The 23,298-nt window shown below is 41.2% G+C and overlaps 1 protein-coding gene across 1 annotated transcript; it reads left to right on the forward strand.

Moving 5' to 3' along the window:
- Positions 1 to 481: 481 nt before the first annotated feature.
- drd3 (dopamine receptor D3) lies at positions 482 to 23,089 on the forward strand. Its single transcript, XM_010750153.3, has 8 exons — positions 482 to 1,252; positions 3,021 to 3,347; positions 7,353 to 7,465; positions 10,098 to 10,234; positions 11,845 to 12,038; positions 17,513 to 17,578; positions 19,039 to 19,414; positions 21,366 to 23,089. Exons 2-8 carry the CDS (start codon positions 3,063 to 3,065, stop codon positions 21,560 to 21,562), a joined length of 1,368 nt encoding a protein of 455 aa, XP_010748455.2. The 5' UTR covers positions 482 to 1,252; positions 3,021 to 3,062; the 3' UTR covers positions 21,563 to 23,089.
- Positions 23,090 to 23,298: the final 209 nt, after the last annotated feature.

A 23,298-nucleotide genomic window follows, 5' to 3' on the forward strand; every position in this document is an offset into this window, starting at 1 on the left:
GGACACTTTTACATTACTTTAAACGCAAACTGACTGCAGGTTGATGGTGAGAAACGATCAGTTAGGGCTGTTTGTCAGCTGCGGTCACATCGAACAGACCATCAACTTCTTGCGGCTCACTGGCTTTCTTAAAAATGTGCTTTGAGGGAGGGTTTGTAATGTAAGGCTGAGCATCTGCTGTCATTTAAGTATAATTATCTGGAAACATGAGCTAGGCTGTGTGGTCTTCATTTGCCTCCCAGCTCACTGATTAATGGAGCGATAAAAAACACATTGTGTATTAAAATACAACCAACAGACTGTTGGATTGTCTCTGGGTTTTACAGTAAATTTGGACTCTTTGCAGCTTGGAACTGGTTCATAAAGAGATAGAAAAACAACAGCTTCCCTTGGTTGACTTCACATTGGTTTGGTCCAGATCACATTTGGCTGCTCCTGCAGGGCTTATTAAGCTACTCTTATCTTAATATGCCATGTAGAAGGTGGCACAACAAAGAACAGTGCCTGGGAATTTGAGACAGGAGCCCTAGGTATTTTTATTTTTTATCTGCACTGGGGGTTGTTTTTTTGTTTTGCATTTCTCTGCGAAAAGAAAAAAGGACTCATAGGATGCCAGACCATAGTTTCTATACATTTTTTTTATCCTTAGAACCAGACTGACCTCATTTTCGCTCTCTAGATCTTATTGGTTCTATTTTATCAGGCCAACATTAGGCTATTTTTATGCGAATATCACTTCCAGCAAAAACACGACCCAGACTGGTTCAGGGTCATGCTGAGGAACAGCCATGGGACAGACTTGTAACACATTTTGCATATATGATTATTTGTATCATAAGCTAAACACTGAGGTGAAAGAAATCTGATTTGAAACACTTCTTTTGTTGTTAATTCCATAATTGGTCACCTTCATTTGCTATGCATCACTTAACGCGCAGAGGGAGACACCTGACGTCTCCGCGTCACGCACGCTCGTGTGCGGTGCGGCTGCTAAACCAAAGTGTAAAAAAAGCTCAACGTGTTACCTGCCGTCACAGAACCACAGAGCTTTGGGGGAGAAGTAAGCGAGTGCGCCTCGGGTTTGTGCGTGAGAGCTTCCCACATTCACAGTCGCCCGCGCGCAATGGCACCGAGCTCTCCTCCTGCTCGCCTCGCAGAGCTGAGCGAGATGACGGGATAACTTTTAACTGAACTGGAGGATGCTTTTCCCTTGATGGCATCTGATGAATTCTTTACTGGGGAATAGTAACAGGTAAGTCTGTTTACTTCTGCATGTGTGTGTGTGTGTGTGGAGGTAAGGAGTGGAGGAAGAGTGGTGGCGACATCCTAAAGCATCATTAAACTCCTCTTTTTTTTAAAATGTTGTTTTCTTGTTTCTCCTTCAGTGTTTGTGCCTTTTTAATTAAATCCTATCTGCTGCTTTGCTAATTAGGAACTCGTCTCTGCCTGTCATTGGACCGTATTTGACCCCAATCTTTGTGGAAGTGTGATTATAAAGCCTGATAAGGTGCGCTATCATGAGGTTTAATCGAATTTTACGATTAAGGATCGACTCTTGCAAATTAAGATTCCCTAGCAGCTATAATGAAATTGGAAGAAAATCACTTGCTGTCAGTTAGGCTGCATAACCCCCAGTTAATTAATCTATAATTAATCTTCTGATAAAGTCATAAATCTGCAGTTAAATATAGTAACAGCCCTCCTTTTTCCATTACATCCTTCCTATGGCTCCAGAGGCTTCTTATATACAACACAACACTATACTGTATATGCTATATGGGCATGTGCGTGTGTGCGCGTGTATCTGAGGGTCTAATTATGCCCATTTTACTCGCACTTAGCAGGTCAGAGCACATTGACATTAAGTGGGGATCAGGTGGTGGTTAATGTTAGAGGAAGGTCCGCTGAACAAGAGCGAAATCAGTTTCAATCATTACTTGATCCACAAATATAAAAAAAAAAACAAGTCACTGGAGCTCTGGGTAACCTTATATCATATAACCAGTGCCCTCGGATTAAAAATTCATGTGTGTGTGCGCACGGATGGGGTTTTATTCCTCATTCCTCGCCTAATTTTGTGATAAACTCTGTCTGCACTCCCATTAGGAGACTTCAAGGTGATTGGTATTGGTGACTGTTTTTTTCTTTGCTTCTTCAGATTCTCTTGTGTACAATCATATGATACCGGAGCCATTGAGGAACTGAGTGGAATTTTAGATGAGGAAATCTTTAAAAAGCCTCCTGGATGTGAGCCAGGTCTAAAAATGGTCCTCTGGTTTCTCTGTTTCTCAGTATCTTTCTCCCTATTTCTGTCACAGAAAGAGATAGGGAGGAGCCGGATAAGATGGATCTGTTTGTTTTTAACATCTAGGCACAGGTGTGAGCATCACCACAGCGCTGTCATTTGGATTCTGGCCAGATAAGGAGGATTGGGAATAAATGAGAGAGAGGAGCAGAGCGAGGGATCAGAGCCAGCCGGACTTCTCAGGGTGGCAGTACTGACTTATTACTCCTCCCTGATGAGCTAACCTCACTGACACCGCTCAAAGGCACGCTGCCAGCCTCTCATTAAAGTTACCATCTCTGCTTTGAACAGTGGTTTCTGTTTCTGCTAGATGTTTGGAAAGCCATTTACAGGAAGGAAAGAGGAAACATATGAAAGGCTAACTGGAACAATGTATTAAATTATCGATGGAGTTTGGAGTTAAGAGCATGAATTTATGCTGAGTCCTTATGGGGTTGATTATAGGAGCCAGAGAGACGTGTTTTCAGGAGGCGTCGATTTTTTATTGCAGTGAAGTATAGTAAAGAACATTAAGCCACTCCTGTGATGCATTTCATCAGTTCAACAGTGCAAGAACCAGGAGATGTTTCCCAGTCTGAAATGATCCTTCCATCATCATCTGATTGCTTATGATGTGCGTTTCCATCTGACTAATGAGATGTGAGACATGTTATGTCTGAGATGTGATTAATGTGTTAACGACAAACTATGATGTTTTTTTTTTTTCCTTTGGTAGGTCTGCCAAACATCTCACCTCCCATGTCACCGGGACGCCTCCATGGCGATGTTTAGCAGCGCAGAACAGCTCTGGAACGAATCAGACACTTTCGGATGGGATGAGAGGAATGAGAGCTCAGAGGCATCGGGGCAGGATGAGCGTAACTACTACGCCATGCTTTACTCGCTCCTCATCCTGGCCATCGTCTTTGGGAATGTGCTTGTGTGTCTGGCTGTGCTGAGGGAACGTTCTCTCCAGACGACCACCAACTATCTGGTGGTCAGCTTGGCTGTGGCCGACCTGCTGGTGGCCTCGTTGGTCATGCCCTGGGCTGTGTATCTGGAGGTGAGGAGGTCAGGGTGTCTGTATTTACAAAATTTCTGTGTGTTTCTAACCTTTTTTGTCTGATATCCAGTACGCACACAATGATTTCTTTGATTCCTAGAGCTCTGAAGGAAAGAAGGGTAATGGATGGTTAATGGACTTGTATTTATAGAGAGCATTTCTGGTCTACCGACTACTCAAAGTACTTTTACAACACTTGTCACATTCATACATTGATGAATGGCTGCCAAGTAAGGCACCAACTGCTCAGGAGTGATACAGTGCTATAATACTATGCCTAACCATACACATAGAGACAATTTGTGGCGGTTTTTAGGTTTCAGTGTCTTACTCAAGGACAATGTGACTGGACTGGCGGAGCTGGGAATCAAACCACACAACCCTGTGGTTACTAGACCACCTGCTGTAATATCTGAGCCGAGCAGAGAGGAAGATATTATGCTCAGCGGTGAGTGAGGAGCTGACACCGGAGAGGAGAGAGAAAAAAAGGACAGGAAGTTGTGAGACAAAGGTGGACTTAACAAAAAAAGAAAAAAAAAAGGAGCGACAGTCAGAGAGAAAAAGGATGAGGGTCATTTGGAGCTTATGACGTAGTGACAACTGCATGGGTGATAGGGAGACAGTAATGATGATAAAGTGCTTCACTATTCATGTAGATTATACATAATTGCTGAAGGACATATTGAATATTAACAAATAATGACTCCATCTTCTTTTGGTAAGTGGCTGAACTTCATATACAAAGAAACCTGTGAATCATAATGTTTTAGCAAACCTCTTACTATTTATTTTTGCTGTTCATTCTTATTTGCAATTCACAGATTGCTCGTGACCCTCAGGCATTAATTTTTTCATCAACATAAAATACACAGCACAAGTATCCACAGCATCCCTGAAGCTCCATGCCGTGTTGCTCCAAGGCTCCGGGCATTTGCCCACACAAGGTCAAAAAAATCCAGTTATGTTTAACAAGTAGCCACCCGGATGCCCAAAGTTTGTCAGCAGAAAGTCCAATTCGACAGCTGGTCAACCAGAAAAATGGATCCAATCAGTGAGCAGAAGCAGACCAATTCATGATGATTATATTGTATGGTAGGCAAACTTAACCGGGAACCTCTACAGGATTCAGTCATGCGAGCAGTCATGCTGTAAGAGCATGTGCTACATTTTTCATTTCAGATTCAAAGGGGAGATTTACAATCCCATTAGGAATAAGTCATGATAAGATAGTAGGACGCAAAAGTGAAATATTCATTCATCTAGCAGAAAATGTAAAGGTCAGTAATATCTTAGGTGAAGCTTGGAGAAAATATATTAGTTCAGAGTCAGGAGCAGAGACTCACAGGGAGGCCACTGTGAGCACCATCACCCCGCAAGCTCTAATATGAGGGATACGCTTGTTGGGACCAGAGGGTTGCAGGTTTGCTTCTGGGGAAAAGTGAGTATCACTCTCCCCTCCCTCCGAAGGTACTAATCATGCGCCCTTGAGCAAGCCACCTTATCCCTGGATGGTACAGTTGATGTATGACTCATACTTGAAGGAAGTGGTTGTATTGGCAGCAATGACTGAGCGCTCACTTTCTGCAGTTCATCCTAAATGATGTTGAAAATATATGACCTGACTACAGGAACAGCTCGGAGGTTGCTCCTCTTTCAGGTTCAAGACTTTATCGGGAGTGTTTTATTACGTTGGAATGCAAGATCTAACAGAAAACATCAGATTAAGTGATACGAGTGTGGTCCTGCAGACACTGCGGATTTATTCTTGGCTCAACATTTTGTTAAAAAAAAAAAAAGAAGATAGTCTAGAAATGTAGTAGTCCAGAAAGAAAGATTCTCCTCTGGTCCCAGTGTCCTAACAATTGCTGCCCCTGCTGTGTCTTTTTACTGAGACATTTAGCACTTTTCGCTGCTGTGAAAAAATGGATCACATATATTCAAAAACAGTCAATAAGAGGTGTCTGCAGAGCCCCACTGAGTCACCACCATCATTCCCACACTGTGCAGACAATATTCAATACGTACCCATGTTTGCTTCAGTCTTTTTGTGTGTGGGGGTGAGTGAGTACAAACTGTGTACATGCAGAGTATATATTGTGTGAATTGGTGTTATTTTTATACTTAAAGACCAAATGTCCTTACAGAGCTTAAAAACGTGATAGCGGCATGTGAGAAAGAGGATATTTTCCCTCTGCTGTCATTTTTTAAAATAGCTTCTTTTGGGTAAGAAATTCTGGCTATAAATAATAATAAAACAATTAAAGTATAAAGCTTTGTTAAAACTGTAGCAGGGTTTCCCAAATTTTTTCAGCTTGAGACCAAAAAAGAGAAATTTAGTGTCTAACTGGGACCCAAAGTAGAAAAACACATCATGAATTTCCATAACATGTACATTTATCAACTACTGATGAAGGACATAACAAATCATGAATGTGAAAGGGATTTAAAATGTATTTATTTCATGATAAAACATACATAACATATTCTAAATGTAATGTTAGACCCAATACTACAAACTCATTGTTGTACCAGTATACTTTGATTTTGTAGTTTCTTTATCACGACCACTTGCAACTGCATTTTGTTTTGTTTTTTACAACTGTTAACAGCTCCCCCATTTCCTTTGTGCAATGCATTGTGGATCAATAGCATGCATCAACAACACACACTCAACAGACAACAACACACACGCACATAAATCCAGCGTTTGTGAGTATGCATACTCATTTTTTTGGAGTATCCTCTACGAGAACACACCATATACTTGAAACCTGCTCAGAAATAGTATTGTATGAGAAATTGGGGCTGTATAACGTCAAAAATGTTGGTTCCTACACTTCTATCTATCTATCTTTGATTGCACCCTACCCCTGCCCGCTAAGCATCCACATCTTTCAAACTGAATGCTCCAATTTGTGTCATCCCGATGATGTGACTATGACATCAGCTGCTTTATTGCCTCCACGGCTGCAGAAGACATTAAGCAGCTGTTTTCACGGGCTGAGTGGTACTAACCACGACGTGTAAACAGATATTTATGTGTAAAATTAGTGTAGTGCTTTTTAAAAATGGAATTACTATCCATGGGTATGACCTGAGGTTAGGCTGAGATTGGGATTTGTGTTAAAAGTTAAGTATGTTGTCAAGAATTACGCTTGTCTTTGAAAATGAATAAGTGAATGTTTCCACATTAGTATGTATAGAAAAAAATCAAATGTGTATCTGTTTGTCTCTTTTATCTCTGGTCCACGTGAAAGAAATTGCTGTCTATTTACGTCTTTGTACGTGTGTGTGTGTGTCTCTGTGTGTTCTCCCATGTGTGCATGCCGCCTCTTTGTGTAGGCAGGCGTGTATTCCCATCTCGGACTTAACAGATTTAGTAGCGGGCGAAGGAGCTTGGATCCCATTTATCTTTGTCAGACAGTTATTACCAGGCATTATGGAGCCAAAGTGAAAGCCCGTTGGTCTGAGCAGGACTCTGCTAAGAGGGGTGGAGGTAGAGGGGATGGCTTAGGGTGTTCAGCCTGGGGTTAATGTCCTTTCTGAGTGTTGGAAACACCCCTGAAGATAATTAGATCCTTTGTTTGACACACTCCCTCGATTATACTTTACTGCTAACAATATTATGTATGTTGTCCGTCGTGGTGGATCATCACAGAACATTTACACTTCCAGTTTGTGTTATCTGAGGACAAGGACTGTATGCTGACATGTATATTTGCTAAATCAGGCATAAATTTGCCTAATGAATATCCCTATTAACATAAATGCTTAGTTCAGTATATCAAGGCAGTATTTTTTTTGGCTACTTGGGTTTATTTTTCTACATCCTTCCACATGACACAGACCAAATCTCACAGTGCACGGTTTTCCTTCTGCCTTGCCATTTCTGTGATGTACGAGCGTGTGCGTTCGTGTGCGCACTCGAGAGGTGCTTCACACTTCACTGTGAAGAGTGGGAAGAGAAACGTGTGCATTGTTAATATGCCTGTCTGTCCTGTGCAGGTGGTCGGCGGTGCCTGGCTTTTCAGCCGGCTCTACTGTAACATCTTTGTCACGCTAGATGTGATGATGTGCACCGCCAGTATCCTCAACCTGTGTGCTATCAGCATTGACAGGTGAGTGTGCAGTGTGTGCATGAGTGTGTGCTTGTACCCTCTCGCTGCAGTTATTGTGTATGACAACGGATAATGCCATGACATCTCCAGTATAAATGTCATCCATGTGAGATTTTCATATCGCAAGGTCTTCTTTTGTTCGCCTCGCCTCATAGAAATTTCAAAACTTCATAGAGAAAGAGACGTGTAGTCACTGAGTGTCGAATTGAAAGACGGTGATGAGGTGACAGGAAAGAGGATGTTTTTTTGATTTGATGTTCTAGGTTCATCAGTTTGAACCTTTACTAGAGATGTTTATATTATTTATTTGCTTACTTTTCTTCTTTTGTCACGATTAATATTTCATATATCTCTTGAGCCTTTGAACTTACAACCCCCAGGCATCAGGAGCTCACCTATATAGAATGAATAAATTACTATACGTAGAAGGACTGAAGGTGTTTTTTTGTTTGGCACGTATTGAGAAGGTAGTCTTCCTTTTCCTCACCAGTTAGTAAGATTTTCCGATGGGTGCATTCATAAAATACTAGTGTCATAATGTGCAGAGCTGGATTATCAACAGGGAGGAGCAACATCTGCCCAGGGGGGGTCCCAGGTTCACTGTGCATGCTTTGTAATTTGATTAACTGCAAATTTGCAAAGAAATCTGAAAAGTGCACTAACAAACAAGTTGCTAATGATCTTCATTATCAAATTATGTGGCCCAGTGTTATAGAGTGTCAAAATCTAGTTTGAATTACTCCAATTTATCAGTCGACATGTGGAAGACGTTACTATGAACCTACACAGAACTATCACCTCTATGTGCAGCTTTCCTCCGGCTCGGCAGAGCTTCATCATTTCAGCTCGTTTAACTGTCTGGCCTGCAACTTTACAGTTTGGCTCACTTTCACCACTCTCATAGTGTTGTGTTTGGCCGTAGCAGGCAGCTGTTCTGAGTGAAAAACCTTCTGTACACAAGCTGCTTGGCATCAACAAGCCAAATATTCCTTCAGGAGTTGGTGAAGACCAAAAGAGAGTAAATATTGGCGCTATATTGGAGTGAGTGAATGAATGTTGGTCTGTAATTGTTGGATGTGTAATTGAACCATGTCAACTTAAAAGGTAAGTCAATGTTGTAGCTTTAAACTATACATCCATAACTTTTTTTATTCCTATCAGGGAGCTGATCCCAGCTGACACCGAGATGGTGGACCCCCAAAAACAACAATTCTTGCTCACATTCAAACCTATGGGCAATTTAGAGTCCCCAATTAATCTAAAACAACTTTTGGAGTGTGGGAGGAAGCCAGAGCAGCCGGTGACAACACATGCAGACATGCAAACTCAAAAGGCTGGAGGATTCGAACCAGGAACCTTCGTGCTGTTAGGTGACATTGCTAACCACTGCCAGCCAGGTTTAAACTACAAATTAATTACTACACAAAAAAACACTGCAACCAGGACCAGGTCTTAATGGAAAATTAAAGTCAACATGGTACAGTATGCAGAAATGTTTGCTCATGGGCCTCGTAGTCCATGGGGTTATTTAATTGCACATGGTTTCATGCCTGTTGGCATATATGTTTGTCCTGCAGTGCTTTTTGCAAACAACAAATAATTTGCTTCTGAGGGATGAAGTTCTTTGGAGCCCCATGGTTCTCTGTGATTGATTATTAGACAAGTCAACAACACTGCTACAGTATCACACACTTTGTGAAGTGTTAAATTAAAGAGACGAACCAGAGGGCATTCAGTGTCATTGATAGTGTACGACAGACTCTCGTTACGACTGTGACAGCGTTGTTTATTTATAAGTTTACAGCCATCATTTCTGTGATAGCAGGGAAGATTTATCGCCTGTTAAAACGAGTCAAATAAATACACTAGAAACTTTCACGTCAAACTTCAAGGTGAAGTGTCTTTGTGAGAATATTTGCAGCATAGGTCATGTTTTGAGCGGTGACTCAGAGCTGAGGAGCCTTGTTCTCATCCCCAAATAACAGCGTAAAGTGAAGCAGCGCTTGATCAATAAATCATGTACATTATTTTTTTTTTGCCGTTTGACTTTCTCCTCCCTGTTTTTATTTAAACCGACAGCAACATGGCAGGAGGGGGAAGACGGAGTAAAGCAGGGAGGGAAGAGTATTTTTAGTGAACGTCTGTTCTCTGCATTTCGCCCTGTATTTTGCCCAGAGAGGAACCAGTGTAATTAGTCTGATGAGGATAAACAATCATGGCAGTTATCTGGCTCTAAACAACATAACATCACATCCATTTTGGGTCGGGGTCCAGAATAATTGCTGCTTCTTCTGAGCCAACTAAGTTTTCCTAGACTCATTATACAGTCTTGGAATATACTATGCTGATGAACTCTTAAATCAAAGCTCCACTAGGTTTATTGCTCAATACCTGAATTGTTTCCGAGCAGAAATGCCCAGTTTGCTGCTCCATTGTTGCTCTTTATATTATCCATTATCTCTCAGCCATGCATTTCATGGCATCCCCAAAGACCAGTTCTTTTCTTTTCCTTATTACTCCTTTTTACTGTACTATATCAGCACTTTTCTCTTCATTCAAATGTCACCACCTCTCCCCTGTACACACACATTTTTTAAAAGGTTTTGACAGACTCTAATCTGTCTGTGTGTAGGTACACAGCAGTTGTGATGCCCGTCTTGTACAACACCACCCATCGCTCCAGGAAGAGAGTTTTTGTGATGATTGCCACCGTCTGGGTCCTGGCCTTCGCTGTCTCCTGTCCCCTGCTGTTCGGTTTCAACACCACAGGTCAGGTCAACAACATTTCGACTTCATCTTCCTGTCTAGATGCATCAAGAGCAACGAGTCAATTTATGCAGGATGAGAAGTAGAATGCAAAGTGTGAAGGCGCTGTGTTATTGTGAAAATCAGGGTCAAAATTCAGTCTACTTGCCGTTTGGGGTCAGCGGTAGGACATGAAATGCAATCTAAAATGAGATTTAAAGGTTCACTTCAGCAATTTAGTGTGTCAGATTCAATTTACTTGTCATGGGGAGTTCTGTACTGTCCTACTCAGCCTGCGAAAATGTTGTATAATGTCTTCCGAGTCTGCCTCGAGCTTGAGCCTGAGAAAATAACCACTGATGATGAGACTTCGAATTGCAGCTCGTCTAATGCCGCTCTTAGGAGGAGCTCAAGTGTTCGCCTCCGAGTTGTAAATCAGAGTTGCATATATTGAGAATTTCTGACTGCTGCACGTCAACAAACCTGGAGCAAAATTACCCGAATACATTTGATTCAAGCTAAAGAGATGTACACTGCTTCTTTGCAAGTGAAGAAGCATGAAGGTTATGACGTGGTCATCTTCACAATTACAGGAGGCTTTTTGTCAACATTGCATGAATATTAGATGCATTGAATTCTGGCTAAATGAGCTTACTGATGGTGTCCTCTAATACGAGTGTCTCCTTGATCATTGTGAGGGATGTTTTCAGGGATTATTCATATTCCTTGTGGGGTTGTGGGAAACATCACCAGTAGCTACTTTAATTTCAGTAGCCAGCAGCACAGATGCATGACTGCGCGCACACAATGAGGAGCATTAGTCAGACCCAATGTAAAGATACTCAAATAGATACAGGCTATTTTTGTCAGTCCTCTTACAATCGATGCATAACAATGGCTGGTGATTGCAGGAATCCCACTGTTTTGTCAGTACGCAACCACACATCAGCACTGGAAGTGAAGGGACCAATGGAGTCACATCAGGTCCAGGATCCTTCAAAAGAAACGCATTGGGGGAAAAAAAAGCATGTGCTTGACAAGACAAACACTGTATAAGTGGCAAACAAAATGGGTAAATAATAGGAATCTAGAAACTGGAGATGATTTCAAGTGTGGCTCGAAATAGATTGTATCTGTCTGTCCTTGTTTTCTTCTCCCTGTGTACTGAGGTATGTGATATTGATTCAGGGGAACATCCAGCGAGAGGCAAATCACTTCACTTTGTTCATGCCACTGGCATGCAATATGCATTTCACAGCTGTGCCATTTTCAAAAAAAAAACTCAATTTACAGTACCATTAGTTCTCCTGATATGTAGACTTGAATTTTGATTGAATATTTAATCTAGAGACTATTATCATACCAAATGGTCTCTCATCTTGAATTTATGGTGCAATTATTGTCAAATCAATTATCCCTCTATCTCACAATTAAGACGGGCACTGTTTGAGCGCAGCACTGTACAATTCAGTATGCATGGAGAATATCAAGGAGGACAAGCCTCCGAGGTCATTTTCAAAATGGAGAGCATGCACCAGGTTCAGAGGTCGGCTGTAAATCACGCCGGCTGTCTCTTTTATTATCCTGTGATTTTGATGTTGTTTTGCATAATGATCTTTTCTTTTTTGGCTCAGATGACCCCATGGTGTGCTCTATCTCCAACCCCGACTTTGTTATCTACTCCTCCGTGGTGTCCTTCTACCTGCCGTTTATCGTCACCCTGCTAGTCTACATTCGCATCTACGTCTTCCTCAGGATGAGGCGGAAGAGGATCACCTTCGGCCAGGCCAGCGGAAAGGTGCAGCCAGGCTCAACCCCACCATCTGTGGTGAGGATTTTCAGCTTGTCTCTGTTTCCCTCTATTCCCTTTTGTTTGTCAATGTTTTCACTTTGGCTGAATTATTTCTAATAAGGCACTCTTCATTAAGGATTTCTAAGTTGGAACTAAAGCCTTTATTCATTCTTGATTATTTACAAATGCTTTATAAATCAAGTGTAAGTGTTTAATGAAAACAATTTTGGGGTTGCCAGGTTGTTTGGTTTATCCCTCTCCAGTATGACATTTGCTTTGTGTTTTTAAATTCTGCCATAGAGCTCCAGCAACAAAAAATAATCAGTATTAATCACTTATTAACATTCATAACTTCTTCTGACTTGGTGATTATTACTGTTTATCCATGACTCATTACTGGCTGAAAAATATCTTGTTGAATCAATAGTCACTGTTTAATCATTAATAAACGATCAATAGCTTCTAATAAGCCAACATGTTTTAATCATTTCAAGACTTAATTATTAACTGCTGATTTGAATTTTATTACTGTTTAGTAATGACTTATTAACATTTATATCTGCTGGCTTGATGTTTATAATTGGCTTTTTTAAAGACATGTTGGCTTATTAGAAGCTATTGATCGTTTATTAATGATTAAACAATGACTGTTGATCCAACAAGATATTTTTCAGTCAGACTGTAATATAAAGTATAAAACGATTTCCGCATAAGCTGATTCTTTGTAGATGCTTTGTAGAAGTTTCTTTCCTACCAGCAACACTATATTACTTATGTGGATAGAGTCTCTCTCCCTCAGTCACATTATGGATACCCATTATGACTTGCAAATTACATTTCACCTCTATATCGCACCTTTTCTGTGGGACTGGCTCACCTTTCCTTTTCCTCATATGTGCGCAAACCACACTGGCAAAACACCCCCCAAAGCCTCATAACTGGTTTCATTACAGTTTAAAAATACATTGCTGATGTCAGAAACACCGGGTAGAAAAGTTTTTCCTTGTATGCATGAATTTGAGTCAGGGTTCCAAGAATGAGAATTCAGACGATCAGCTCAGTACACAAGTAGCCAGGTTGTGACTGTAAAGCAGAGGATTCAAATAAAAATAGATTTAATCAGGGGAGTTTTAAGGTCATTTACACAGAACTATATCAGTGGGAAAGGAATGATATATAGATAGATCTGTCACTGTAGCATCTTCATATCACTTCTTCTTCTATTAATTACTTGTTCATGCTGGTTGTGGATGTGTGACCAGAAGCCAGCAATTTTTTTTATACTCTTTAATATTCTGTAAGATGACCATTTTGTGTCATAACTTTGGGATTTGAAAATGTTAAAAGTAAATGAATCATAATAGAAGTATGTTCTTGTTTGACTGGTTTAATAGCTATTTTATGTCTAGAAGAGGCTAATTCATAGATTTTTGGCAATTGTGCAAAAAAAAATTTCTAAGAGGGCGCACCCTGCGCATTCACTTCAGTCAAGCAGGCAGCTGTTGAGCCTTGAAGTCACGTTCAGCTTTTTATTATCCACCAAAGAGAATTTTGTGAATTTGACCCACTTCTGACACGTGTGGAATGAAAGTTGTTTCACATTGAGTGGATGATTATAAAACAATTGGACATGACTACCAGCTGTGATGCATTTTTGCTTTTCAAGCCAGATGGAGAGGAGAGAAAGGAGAGGAGGAGGAAAGCCATAGGAAGAGAAAAATATGTTAACCGAAGCATTTTATCTAATAGTGTCGAAAAATGTAGAGGAAGGGAGTTAAACGAGAGAAGCACGGAGAGTGTAGAAGAATGAAAAAGACAGGGAAAGGAGGAAAGATGAGTGATAAATGGATGAGGAGGGTAATTGGAGGCGTAGAAAAAGTAAAGAGAGTAAGAAGAGTGGCATAAAGAGAGCAGACAGAGGCGGTACAAGAAATGGAAATATGATTTTAATGACAACATGATGAGAGAATTTCCATGTTAACGCCCATGTACTGCACTCTTTGTAATTTCTTTTTGTTAACTGGCAGCGGAGGTAGAACAGCATCAAGCCGCTCTGATTGCCCGTGCTGATGCTGTGCCCTCTGTCATCACACTCTTCAAGAAGCCTTCCTAGGAAGAATATGATTTTAGCTATGCATGAGGGTGTCTCTGCATACTGCACTATGCGACAAAATCCTAGTTACAGATCTATGGACTGCACAGCACAACCGACACAGACGTTTTATGAGCTTTACATGTGGGAGGACAAAATGGGAGCCATAGCAAGTAACATGTTAACACCATTGACTGCATGTAAAGATGGACAACATGTCCCACAAAGATATCCCAGGTATGGTTGCATCATTTGGAGGCATGAAGTCCTGCCCATTCAACAGCTGACTCAATCGCAAGAAAGGCTCAGCTGCCAATCATCCAATCATGATATGAAACCATTGATAAACCATAATCAGTGGACAGAGCTTTGAAGCCTGTGAAGTTAAGCCAATGCCATGCAGGGGGCACCTCCATGGAGTTTGGGGAACTTACTCTACTTCCCCCGTTGATTTATTACCTCAGTTAACAGTTTTCTAATGAGTTTTAATGAGTGTTCTAGATTCAGCTTCTTCCTCCATACATCATGATGTTCATTTTGCAAATTATGGCCCCATTTAGAGTAAAGTAGCTGATAAAGCAGCGTATCACCTTGTGATTGACAAGTCATTCTCATTGAGTCCTTTCAGCACAACTCACCAGCCTCATGAAACTCAGATCAGATCGATAAAAAAAAAAACATGTCCCAATCTGCTAACATAAAAGGGAAGTGAGGTTTATGGCAGATCAAGGTGTTTTGGCTTCACTTTTGGAGAGATGTCATGTTGTACATCTTTATTTATAGTGGTTACTTAGCAGCGTGGCCGACTACTTTGGTAGCACAGGACCTTGAACAGGTTGAATTTGTGTCCCTGTCTATTGGAGTAGTAGTCAGCTATTGTAAGATATATGATGTCGGTGCATCTGTAGGAACAAAACTGCTTGACTTTGTTGACTTCGAAGGAGAAACAGCAGGGCAAATTGCAGCTGGGTTTGTGGCGGTCATCCAAAAATTTAACCTGGAAAACAAAGTCATGGCACTTTCTGCCGACAACACAGATACCAACTTCGGAGCAATGAATAGGATGGGGAGGGTCAATGTCCATACCTGCCCTGCAGCGACAGGTGATTGACATAGGTTGTCCTGTCCACATCATTTATAACATGGCCAGAAGAACATTGGTTAGGATTTGCATTGATGTTGCACACCAAGATATTTTCAACATTAGAGAAGAAAGACTTAAGAGCTTCTGTGAGTGTGTCGGCCAGGAGTACCGTAACGTTTCAGGACACAGCAATATTCGCTGCCTCTCCATGCTCCCTGCTCTAGAAAGAAAATGTATGTGCCATTGATTTCTGAAGACAAATGCCCTGTTGTCCTGTGAACAATGTTCTAAGATCCACTGTCCTGATCGTGTTCAGTGATGCAGTCAAGATGTTTGAAGACCAGAGCCAGTGTGCTGTGGAGTTAGCTGCAAAAAACCCATTGAGGCACAGTTGATTGCAAGACATAATGACAAACTCATTCCAGTTTTGGTCAGAGGTGAAGCAATGTCTACAGAGAGCTTTCTCAAAACATCCCAGTCATCTTTCACCACAGCTGTCAACTACTTGCAAGTATGGGGAAAACACACAAATCATCTAAAAATCTCTTTTTAGAAAGGCATGAAGAGATCCAGAAGGCAGTAGCCACGCTGCAGGACAAATGCCCCAGTGTGACCATCAATGTGGATGCGTTGCTTGATGAGGTTACTGACCTGCAAGAGTTCCTAAAGTGGGTATTGCTTGAAGAACTGAAGAGATGGAGCACAGTGGGGAGAGAATTACATCCCACACACTAACCTAACTAGATTAGCATCTTTTGTCAAGTGCTTACCTGAAAGTGAGTTTCCCCCCAAAATAGTGATATATGGACGTCAGCAAGATTTTCCTACCATCAAGGTCATGCTCATTGTGAAGACAAACTTCAACCTCCCTTGACAGGAGTTTATGGAGAATCTATTCAAGGACAGAGCAATCTTGAATATCCATTATTCTGAGAAACACCAATCTCGTGTTATGTTGCTCAGTCTTTCACATATATTATTATCTCATCCATAGCTCATCTACTCTTATTCCACCCAGACAACCAAGATGTCCGTTCAGATCAGCTTCTGTAAACTATGATTACATTTACATTTAGTCATTTAGCAGACGCTTTTATCCAAAGCGACTTACAGAAAAGGGAACAATCAAGGTACAGTGCTATAAGAAGCATTAGTGCAGAAATAAGTGCTAGTGACTAATTCTTAAGGAGTAGATTTGTCATGTAGTGCTAGGAGAGAAGGTAATCTCTGAAGAGCTCGGTCTTCAGGAGTTTTTTTAAAGGTAGAGAGGGACGCCCCTGCTCTGGTAGTGTGTTCCACCGATGGGGAACAACAAATGAGAAGAGTTTGGATTGCCTTGAACGAATGGGTGGCAGAGCCAGGCATCGTTCATTGGAAGCGCAACGGTCGTTAGGTAGCATATGCCTTTCAAGTAGGTAGGTGCATTTGCTGACATGGTTTACAAAATTGAAGAGAAGTCAATGTGGAAGTGGCAAAAACTGCAGTTCCTTGAACGACCATTTGAGGCTGGTGACAGAACAAGTTGATCTCCATAAGCCTCCATATCAAGATGTCTAGTTTCACAGCATAAATAAACATGTTTACAGACTGGTACTGGTTTTGGTTTCTGGATTGGCTTTATTGCTTCTTTGATCATATCCATCATTCTAAAGTTTGCCTCAGTTACTTTAGGCTTTATCTTTTAACCATGAACAAGGAGACATCAGGGCGTATTCTGTGCATCTGTGTCTACCCTGTCTTTAAAATATTCTGTATATATGCAACGGTTTCCTATGGCTGCATTCAATCCACTCCACTTTTTTCCCCTTCATTGCACACAAATTCAAAGTCAAGTCTTCTATTTTAACAGTAGGTTACAGATAATTGGTTGTGGTTGAGCCCCAGTTTGGGATCTCATCCATGAGTAGAGACAGCTTCAACCCCTGGAGGAGTTGAAGCTTAAAGAGTTATAATGGAAAAGTGTTTTGAAATAACATAATAGGACTCTGACTCAGTCATCTGAAGGAACATTTGATAAGAAGAAGGAGGCTTTCTGAGGCGGTTATCTTTATTTCTGAGCTTTAATTTAGTTGCACAGTGTTTAGCTCAGGAGCGAGAGTAACTGAAAATATAACAGATGTGAATCCTAATTGTATTTTTGTCTGTGAAACGCTGGATGTGTTTTAAGTTTAATAAAAAAAAACATCCTCTGAGATGAATAGAGAAAAATCGATGAGTTTCCAAGTGAATGTCAAAAATGTCCTGCACCTGTGGATTGACGCAGTAGGGGTCTTGAGATACAGTGTATTGAACACTTCTCTGGAAAATATCTTCAACTTCCCTCTGCTCCCCTAGGAGACCTGTCTACAAGAGGAGACACCCAAGGCAAAACAAGACCTGTCACCTATAAGGATTAAAGTGGTAGGTGTTATTTTTTTGTGTGTGTGTGTTTTAATTTTCTTTTTTCAGCGCTCTAGTTGTGCTGAATGCAGTGCAGCCTAATGCTTGACTAACTCTCTGTATTGACTGTGTTGGCGTATTGTGACAGGGTGGCGCGCAAGGCGGTTCTGTTTTTAGCTTTTCTTGCAAGTCTGTCTTGTGTGTATGTTCATGCACGCTTGAGTTTTTTCGTTCCGCCTGTGTGGTCGCAGCCCAGGGGTCTGAGAAGAAGCTGAAAATTGTGATTCTGAAGCGTGGCTTGTTGCCCCGTGTCACCTGGTCACTAGTCAGTTGAGCAAAGTCGGTGGGTGACGCACTGCAGCAGCTGCATAATCCACAGACTGTTCAAAGGTGGAGGGAATAACAATCTGCAATTTTCCCCTGAGGAAAACGTGTGATGAGATGAGTGTGTGACTAAGAGAAGACTATTAAAAAATCATGTCTCTGGCCATATTGGAAATACACATCACACAACACAGGGAAAATGGATCATTAGAGATGTATTTACTGAATTTCTTTATGCTTTAGAAAGTGAGCGTATTTGCTGGTAAATTAGGTCAGTAAACAACCTGGGAAAATGAAATATTGAATTTAAAGGCAGTGCCCAGATTACTGTGTATTTGTGAGTTAAAAATGTGTAGTTGGAGGTACAGAAAGAGCTTTGCCATCACTTTCAGTCTGTCACTTCTGCACTTCGGCTCTTCTGAGATGTATTAGCCATTATCTCCAACTTTCTGAGTCATGTTCACCACTTTCAACCTGTCTGAACGGTACTTCTGTTCTTCTGAGATGGATTGGCCATTACTTCCATTCATTCTTGCCACTTTTGTCAGCTTACTGGAGTATCACTCACAGCTTCTAATGTTTTCCATGGGAGGTCAAAGCAGGATAAGATAAAGTTCATCTTTCAAGGCAGAGCAATTCACTATGATTACTTAAAATTCAGATGTTAAAGATTTAATAATTGATTTTTTTTTTTAATTAAGAGAAACAGAACAAGCTGAAACACAACATTAACATTTTATAAGGTTTTGGCAAACAATTATTTATGTACACACACTTGCAAAGTCCAATATTTACTCCTTTTAGCTCTGTTTTGGTCTTCACCAACTCCAGAGAAAAATGTCCAGCTCTTTAGAGAACTAAATACTTTATTATTTCTGCAGATAGCTGCTAACTTTGTCTGCCTGTTTTGGTTCTTGGCAGGTAGTATACAGTATTGTAGGTAAGTCCTGCCTGTTGGGGTTGGTTAGTGTGAATCAAAACATTAAAGCTGCAGGCTAGAAAACCAAAACAATGAGCTGAAAGATGCTAAAACACTGTGTCAGGTCATTTTGAAGCTGGTTCATGCATACAATCATCTCCACACATTTCTCATTTGATCTATAGTTGATATAAAAATAGTAATTAGTACTAATAATCGTGTATATTTGTCCCGACAGCAAAGTGTAGAGCCTTCAGGTCCCTCCAAGCCCAGCCTGCTGTCAGGGTGCCTGTGGCGCAAACGTCCAAAGACGGGGCCCGTGGAGAACTCTGTGCTTCCACCCGTGGACACGCACAACTGCTGCAGCATCAGCCATGCCTCCTGCGGTCGCACTGAGCTGGATCTGGAACAGGATCGAGGAGACGGGGAGGCGGAGGGGAACAACCAGCATGAACAGCTTCCTGTCAGGATGAGCTGCGAAGTGAAGGATCTGTCCAATGGACGAACGCACACGTCATTGCGGCCGGTCCCTCATTCTCATATCAACAGTTCACGATTCAGGAGCATGCACGCGAGGGAGAAAAAGGCTACTCAGATGCTGGCCATTGTGCTTGGTGAGTGGAGACTGTGCTAAGTGGGATAAGCTGATGTTATATGTCATATAGATGCAATATACTCCTTTAACATTGTTCTTATGGCCAAATATAGCCGTTCACCTCTACCTGGTCATGGTGGAACTAGCACATTTACTTACTCCATGTGCATTTGCTGCATTTTTTGCAGAGCTACAATAAATCATGCTGAAGTGTCACAGTTTGGCTGGCTTTAGGTTCACAGTGTGTGTCCAGACACAATGTTGCTCCTGACACAGTTTCCACACGCTCCAATTATCAGGCAGGTTTTTATAAGCCTGGTCAAGATAACTCTGGCACAGCCTAGAGCTCAGTGACAGAAACGTAATCAGAAGTGTCTGATTACATTATAGTGGTATCAGTGAAAACTGTGGCATAGAAAACGATCCAGCCCACTTCCCACCTGCTCTACAGCCAACTGACCACTGCTTTACTATGACGTTATGACCCCAATTATAGTGCTCGAATCTAATGAGTGTTTCAACTGTGGTGCAGCATTTATAATTGTGTATTTACAATAATCTATGTCCTGTTGGATGTGTGACTTCAATTTTTGCACAAAGCACAGGCTAATTGGAAACCAGAAGTGTTTTAATTGATCATCGACTAAGCTTGTTGCTGTGCCTGTCAAGCTCTTTATTCCAGCAAGAAAACAACAGAAATTCTTTATAATCTTTAAAGCAATGGGTTTACAAAAAGCAGGTCAACCGTAGAACCAGTTTCATATTATGTTAGCTTGTGTTACCTCATTATTTCGTTAACTCTGAGCTGGTTGGGAAAAAGCTTACTTTTGCATGAGAACCATATAAAAGAATGTTTAATGAACATGAATATGAAAGCCGCGTACATTATAAAGACAAACAAAAGTGCTAAAGATAGATGAAAAGTCAGCGTCTTCACCGGTCGATGAAAACATTAGGAGATGAAATATGAAGCAGCTTTGTTCCAGTATTACAGCGTAGAGCTTATTAGCCTCAGTATTATAGTAGAGAATAATTAATCGAAACATTTTATTTTTATAGCATAACAAAAAAAATGCATGTTAAGTTTATTGCATATAAAATCAACACAGTATGTTTTTACTAACTTACTAAGTTTGTCTGAAGTTGATAAAGAGCAGTAATAAGTTGCTGTCTAATTCTAAGTAACTTGTAACTTTTCACTTGTAGTAGTAGTAATAAATGTTTTGCCAACATTATGTGAGATGCAGTCAGAGTGTAATGTTACTATTATACATTGATGATACAAAGATTACAAACATAAGACATATAATCAAAATGTATTTATATTTTGGGTCAATTTGCTCTTCAAATGACAATTTCTTGCTCACATCGTCTCCATTTCCATGGAGATACACAGAGTCTGACTAATAGCTATATATAATGGAACCCTGTTTACTACAAAAGCACCCCTAGTAACAACCTAGCAACAGAGATGTTGTTTCCTAAAGTCAAAATGTGTTGAAATAAGTTCAATGTGATCATTTCTTGAAATCACAACAAGTTTTTATCAGACAAATTGGTCCATATTAGTCAGCCTTTAACATTATCTGCTTGCTGGGCATACTAACATTTGTACCAGACAAACACACTGTTTAATCCGCCTGGTATAGCACAGTTTTGTTGTCGTGTATTAATCAATTCAATCAATTAATCTATATTCTGATATATAAACATATTGGCTCCCACTTAGTGGATGTTGGCCCGGAACAATATATTTCTGATATCATATGTAACCCCACATAATAGTGTCATTAGCCAATGACTATATCATTTATTATAAGTTGTTTTAGAATGAATGCTTGGTTACTACTTAGCTGATCATGCTTATGTTACAGCAGACAAACACTGTTTAATCCATTTCTTACAATGTTGCTCTTGTGTTTTTGGTTTCATCCTTTCTCTCATATCTCTCTGCTCTCTGGCTGCTCCAGGGGTGTTTCTCATCTGCTGGCTGCCTTTCTTTGTGACTCACATTCTGAACACCCACTGCAGGACATGCTACGTGCCTCCCGGGCTTTACAGTGCTTTCACCTGGTTGGGGTATGTCAACAGTGCCCTCAACCCTATTATCTACACCACCTTCAACATCGAGTTCAGACGGGCCTTCATCAAGATCCTCAGCTGCTGAGAGAGACAGCGCGACCAGGAAATTAAAATGGAAATGAGGCGGCGCAGTTGTGCTTCAACTCTGTCGTGGTGCATTTTGGTAAACAATGACAACAGATGTTCATTGGTCATGGTCAAGGGAAGCAAACCTGCTTTGTGCCCTGCAGGAGCAGCACCAAGGTGAAGCAAGGAAATGAACAGACTGGGTTCAGCTGTGGTATGCAATAATTGCAAACTTCAAAATAGACCAAACGTGTTTCTCAACAGGGCTGGGACTTTATTTGAACAGTATTAGGGCTTGTGTCCATGTAGTGTTTGTTTTTAATGTCAGAAATGTGCCGACAGCACCCTGGGGAGCATTGGGATGTAGCACTCGTGCTCTGAGAGAAAAATAATGTTAACAGGGGGTTGACGACACCGCGAACAAGGAGCTAAAAGCACAACACTCACCAGCAACATTCAGTGTCCGTCCGTCCTGCTCCCACAAAGGAGCTTTGCTGTCTCTGTCATGATAGTTTCTGTGTGACGTATCATAAAGCTCAGGATGCACAGACACAACCAGAAAAAGGCTTCTCCTCCATTTGCTCAGTTACAGTGTTGACAAGTCCCACAGCATCGAAATGCGGTTGGATGAAAAGGAACGACATTGACGCACCAGCGCCTTTCTGAAAAGTTCAGAGATTTTCAACCAGACACTGGGTGCAGCGCTTTTTCTCTAGGCGTCTACAGGCTGCTGCATATGCGCTCTCCTCATTTGGGACAACTGAAAAACAAAAAAAATACTATATGGACACAGACCCCTACTCCTCAAATATGACTTACATTTTCACATCCATCCAGTCTTATTGATAGCACAAGGTATTTGACTTTCTTGTGGATATGTCTTGTACAGTATGTGTACTGCTCATTGGCACAATTCCTCAGTGCAGGACTCGATACAATCGATTTAAGTTCGGAAGCTCTTTGGAGCCACGATGGAGCTTTAAGGCTGGTAAAATGACCGTGGCGCTGCAGGGCCGCTCCTCCTGATCACTCTTGGTCCTGAGGCCCCGCTGCCACTGCACTGTGTGGATTAACTGATGTTTCTCACCTCCCCCCCAGTCGCCCCCTTCTTCTTCTTCATCATCATCACCACCATCAGTTACTCACCAGTGCATGCACAAATCAGATTTCAAGGGTGTCCACTTTGAATGGTACTGGAGGGATCGCATTGGTCCCTGCCAAGACTCACATCATTTCGAAGATTGTCATACAGTATATATCGATGTGGAGGCATTGTGCTCAGTGTGGATTCATTAGAATTAAACGTGAGATTTTGATGTAATGAACAGTGGAAACATTTTCAGTGTTTTTTTTTTTAAAAAGGCACTGCCTGTCATGGCAAACCTCCAGGATGTGGAGCTGCCTGCTGGCTGCTCTGAAGCGCTGGCGAAGGCAGGAACTTGATTTTAACCAATCGAGCAGGATTGTAAACCGTGTGCAGGTCTGTCATGGACAGAGTATTTACTGCAGTGTGTTGTAAATAAAATAAAGAAAATCATGAAATGTTTTCAGGCTTGTCTATATGCGTACAGTCCTACACAGATCATGTATACGTGTGTGTTTGTTTGATACCAACAGATATGTTGGGATAAAAGCAAGCTATCTGTGGGGAACATAAGAGGAACCAAGCTGAGTGAACAGGATATGGGGAGAGAGGGGAGATTTAGAGACATAAAGAAGCACAACAGTGACACGCGAGGAGGAGGATGAATCTGG

Source organism: Larimichthys crocea, chromosome XXIII, assembly GCF_000972845.2.
Source record: "Larimichthys crocea isolate SSNF chromosome XXIII, L_crocea_2.0, whole genome shotgun sequence".
NCBI classification, from domain to species: Eukaryota; Metazoa; Chordata; class Actinopteri; family Sciaenidae; genus Larimichthys; species Larimichthys crocea.

What these genes read in the sequence shown, in the direction of transcription:
- drd3 (XM_010750153.3), top strand. Translation starts at nt 3,063, where the DNA reads ATGGCGATGTTTAGCAGCGCAGAACAGCTCTGGAACGAATCAGACACT. An exon ending in CACCTATAAGGATTAAAGTG is followed by an intron (nt 17,579 to 19,038) that starts GTAGGTGTTATT and finishes TTGTCCCGACAG; the next exon opens with CAAAGTGTAGAGCCTTCAGG. An exon ending in GATGCTGGCCATTGTGCTTG is followed by an intron (nt 19,415 to 21,365) that starts GTGAGTGGAGAC and finishes TGGCTGCTCCAG; the next exon opens with GGGTGTTTCTCATCTGCTGG.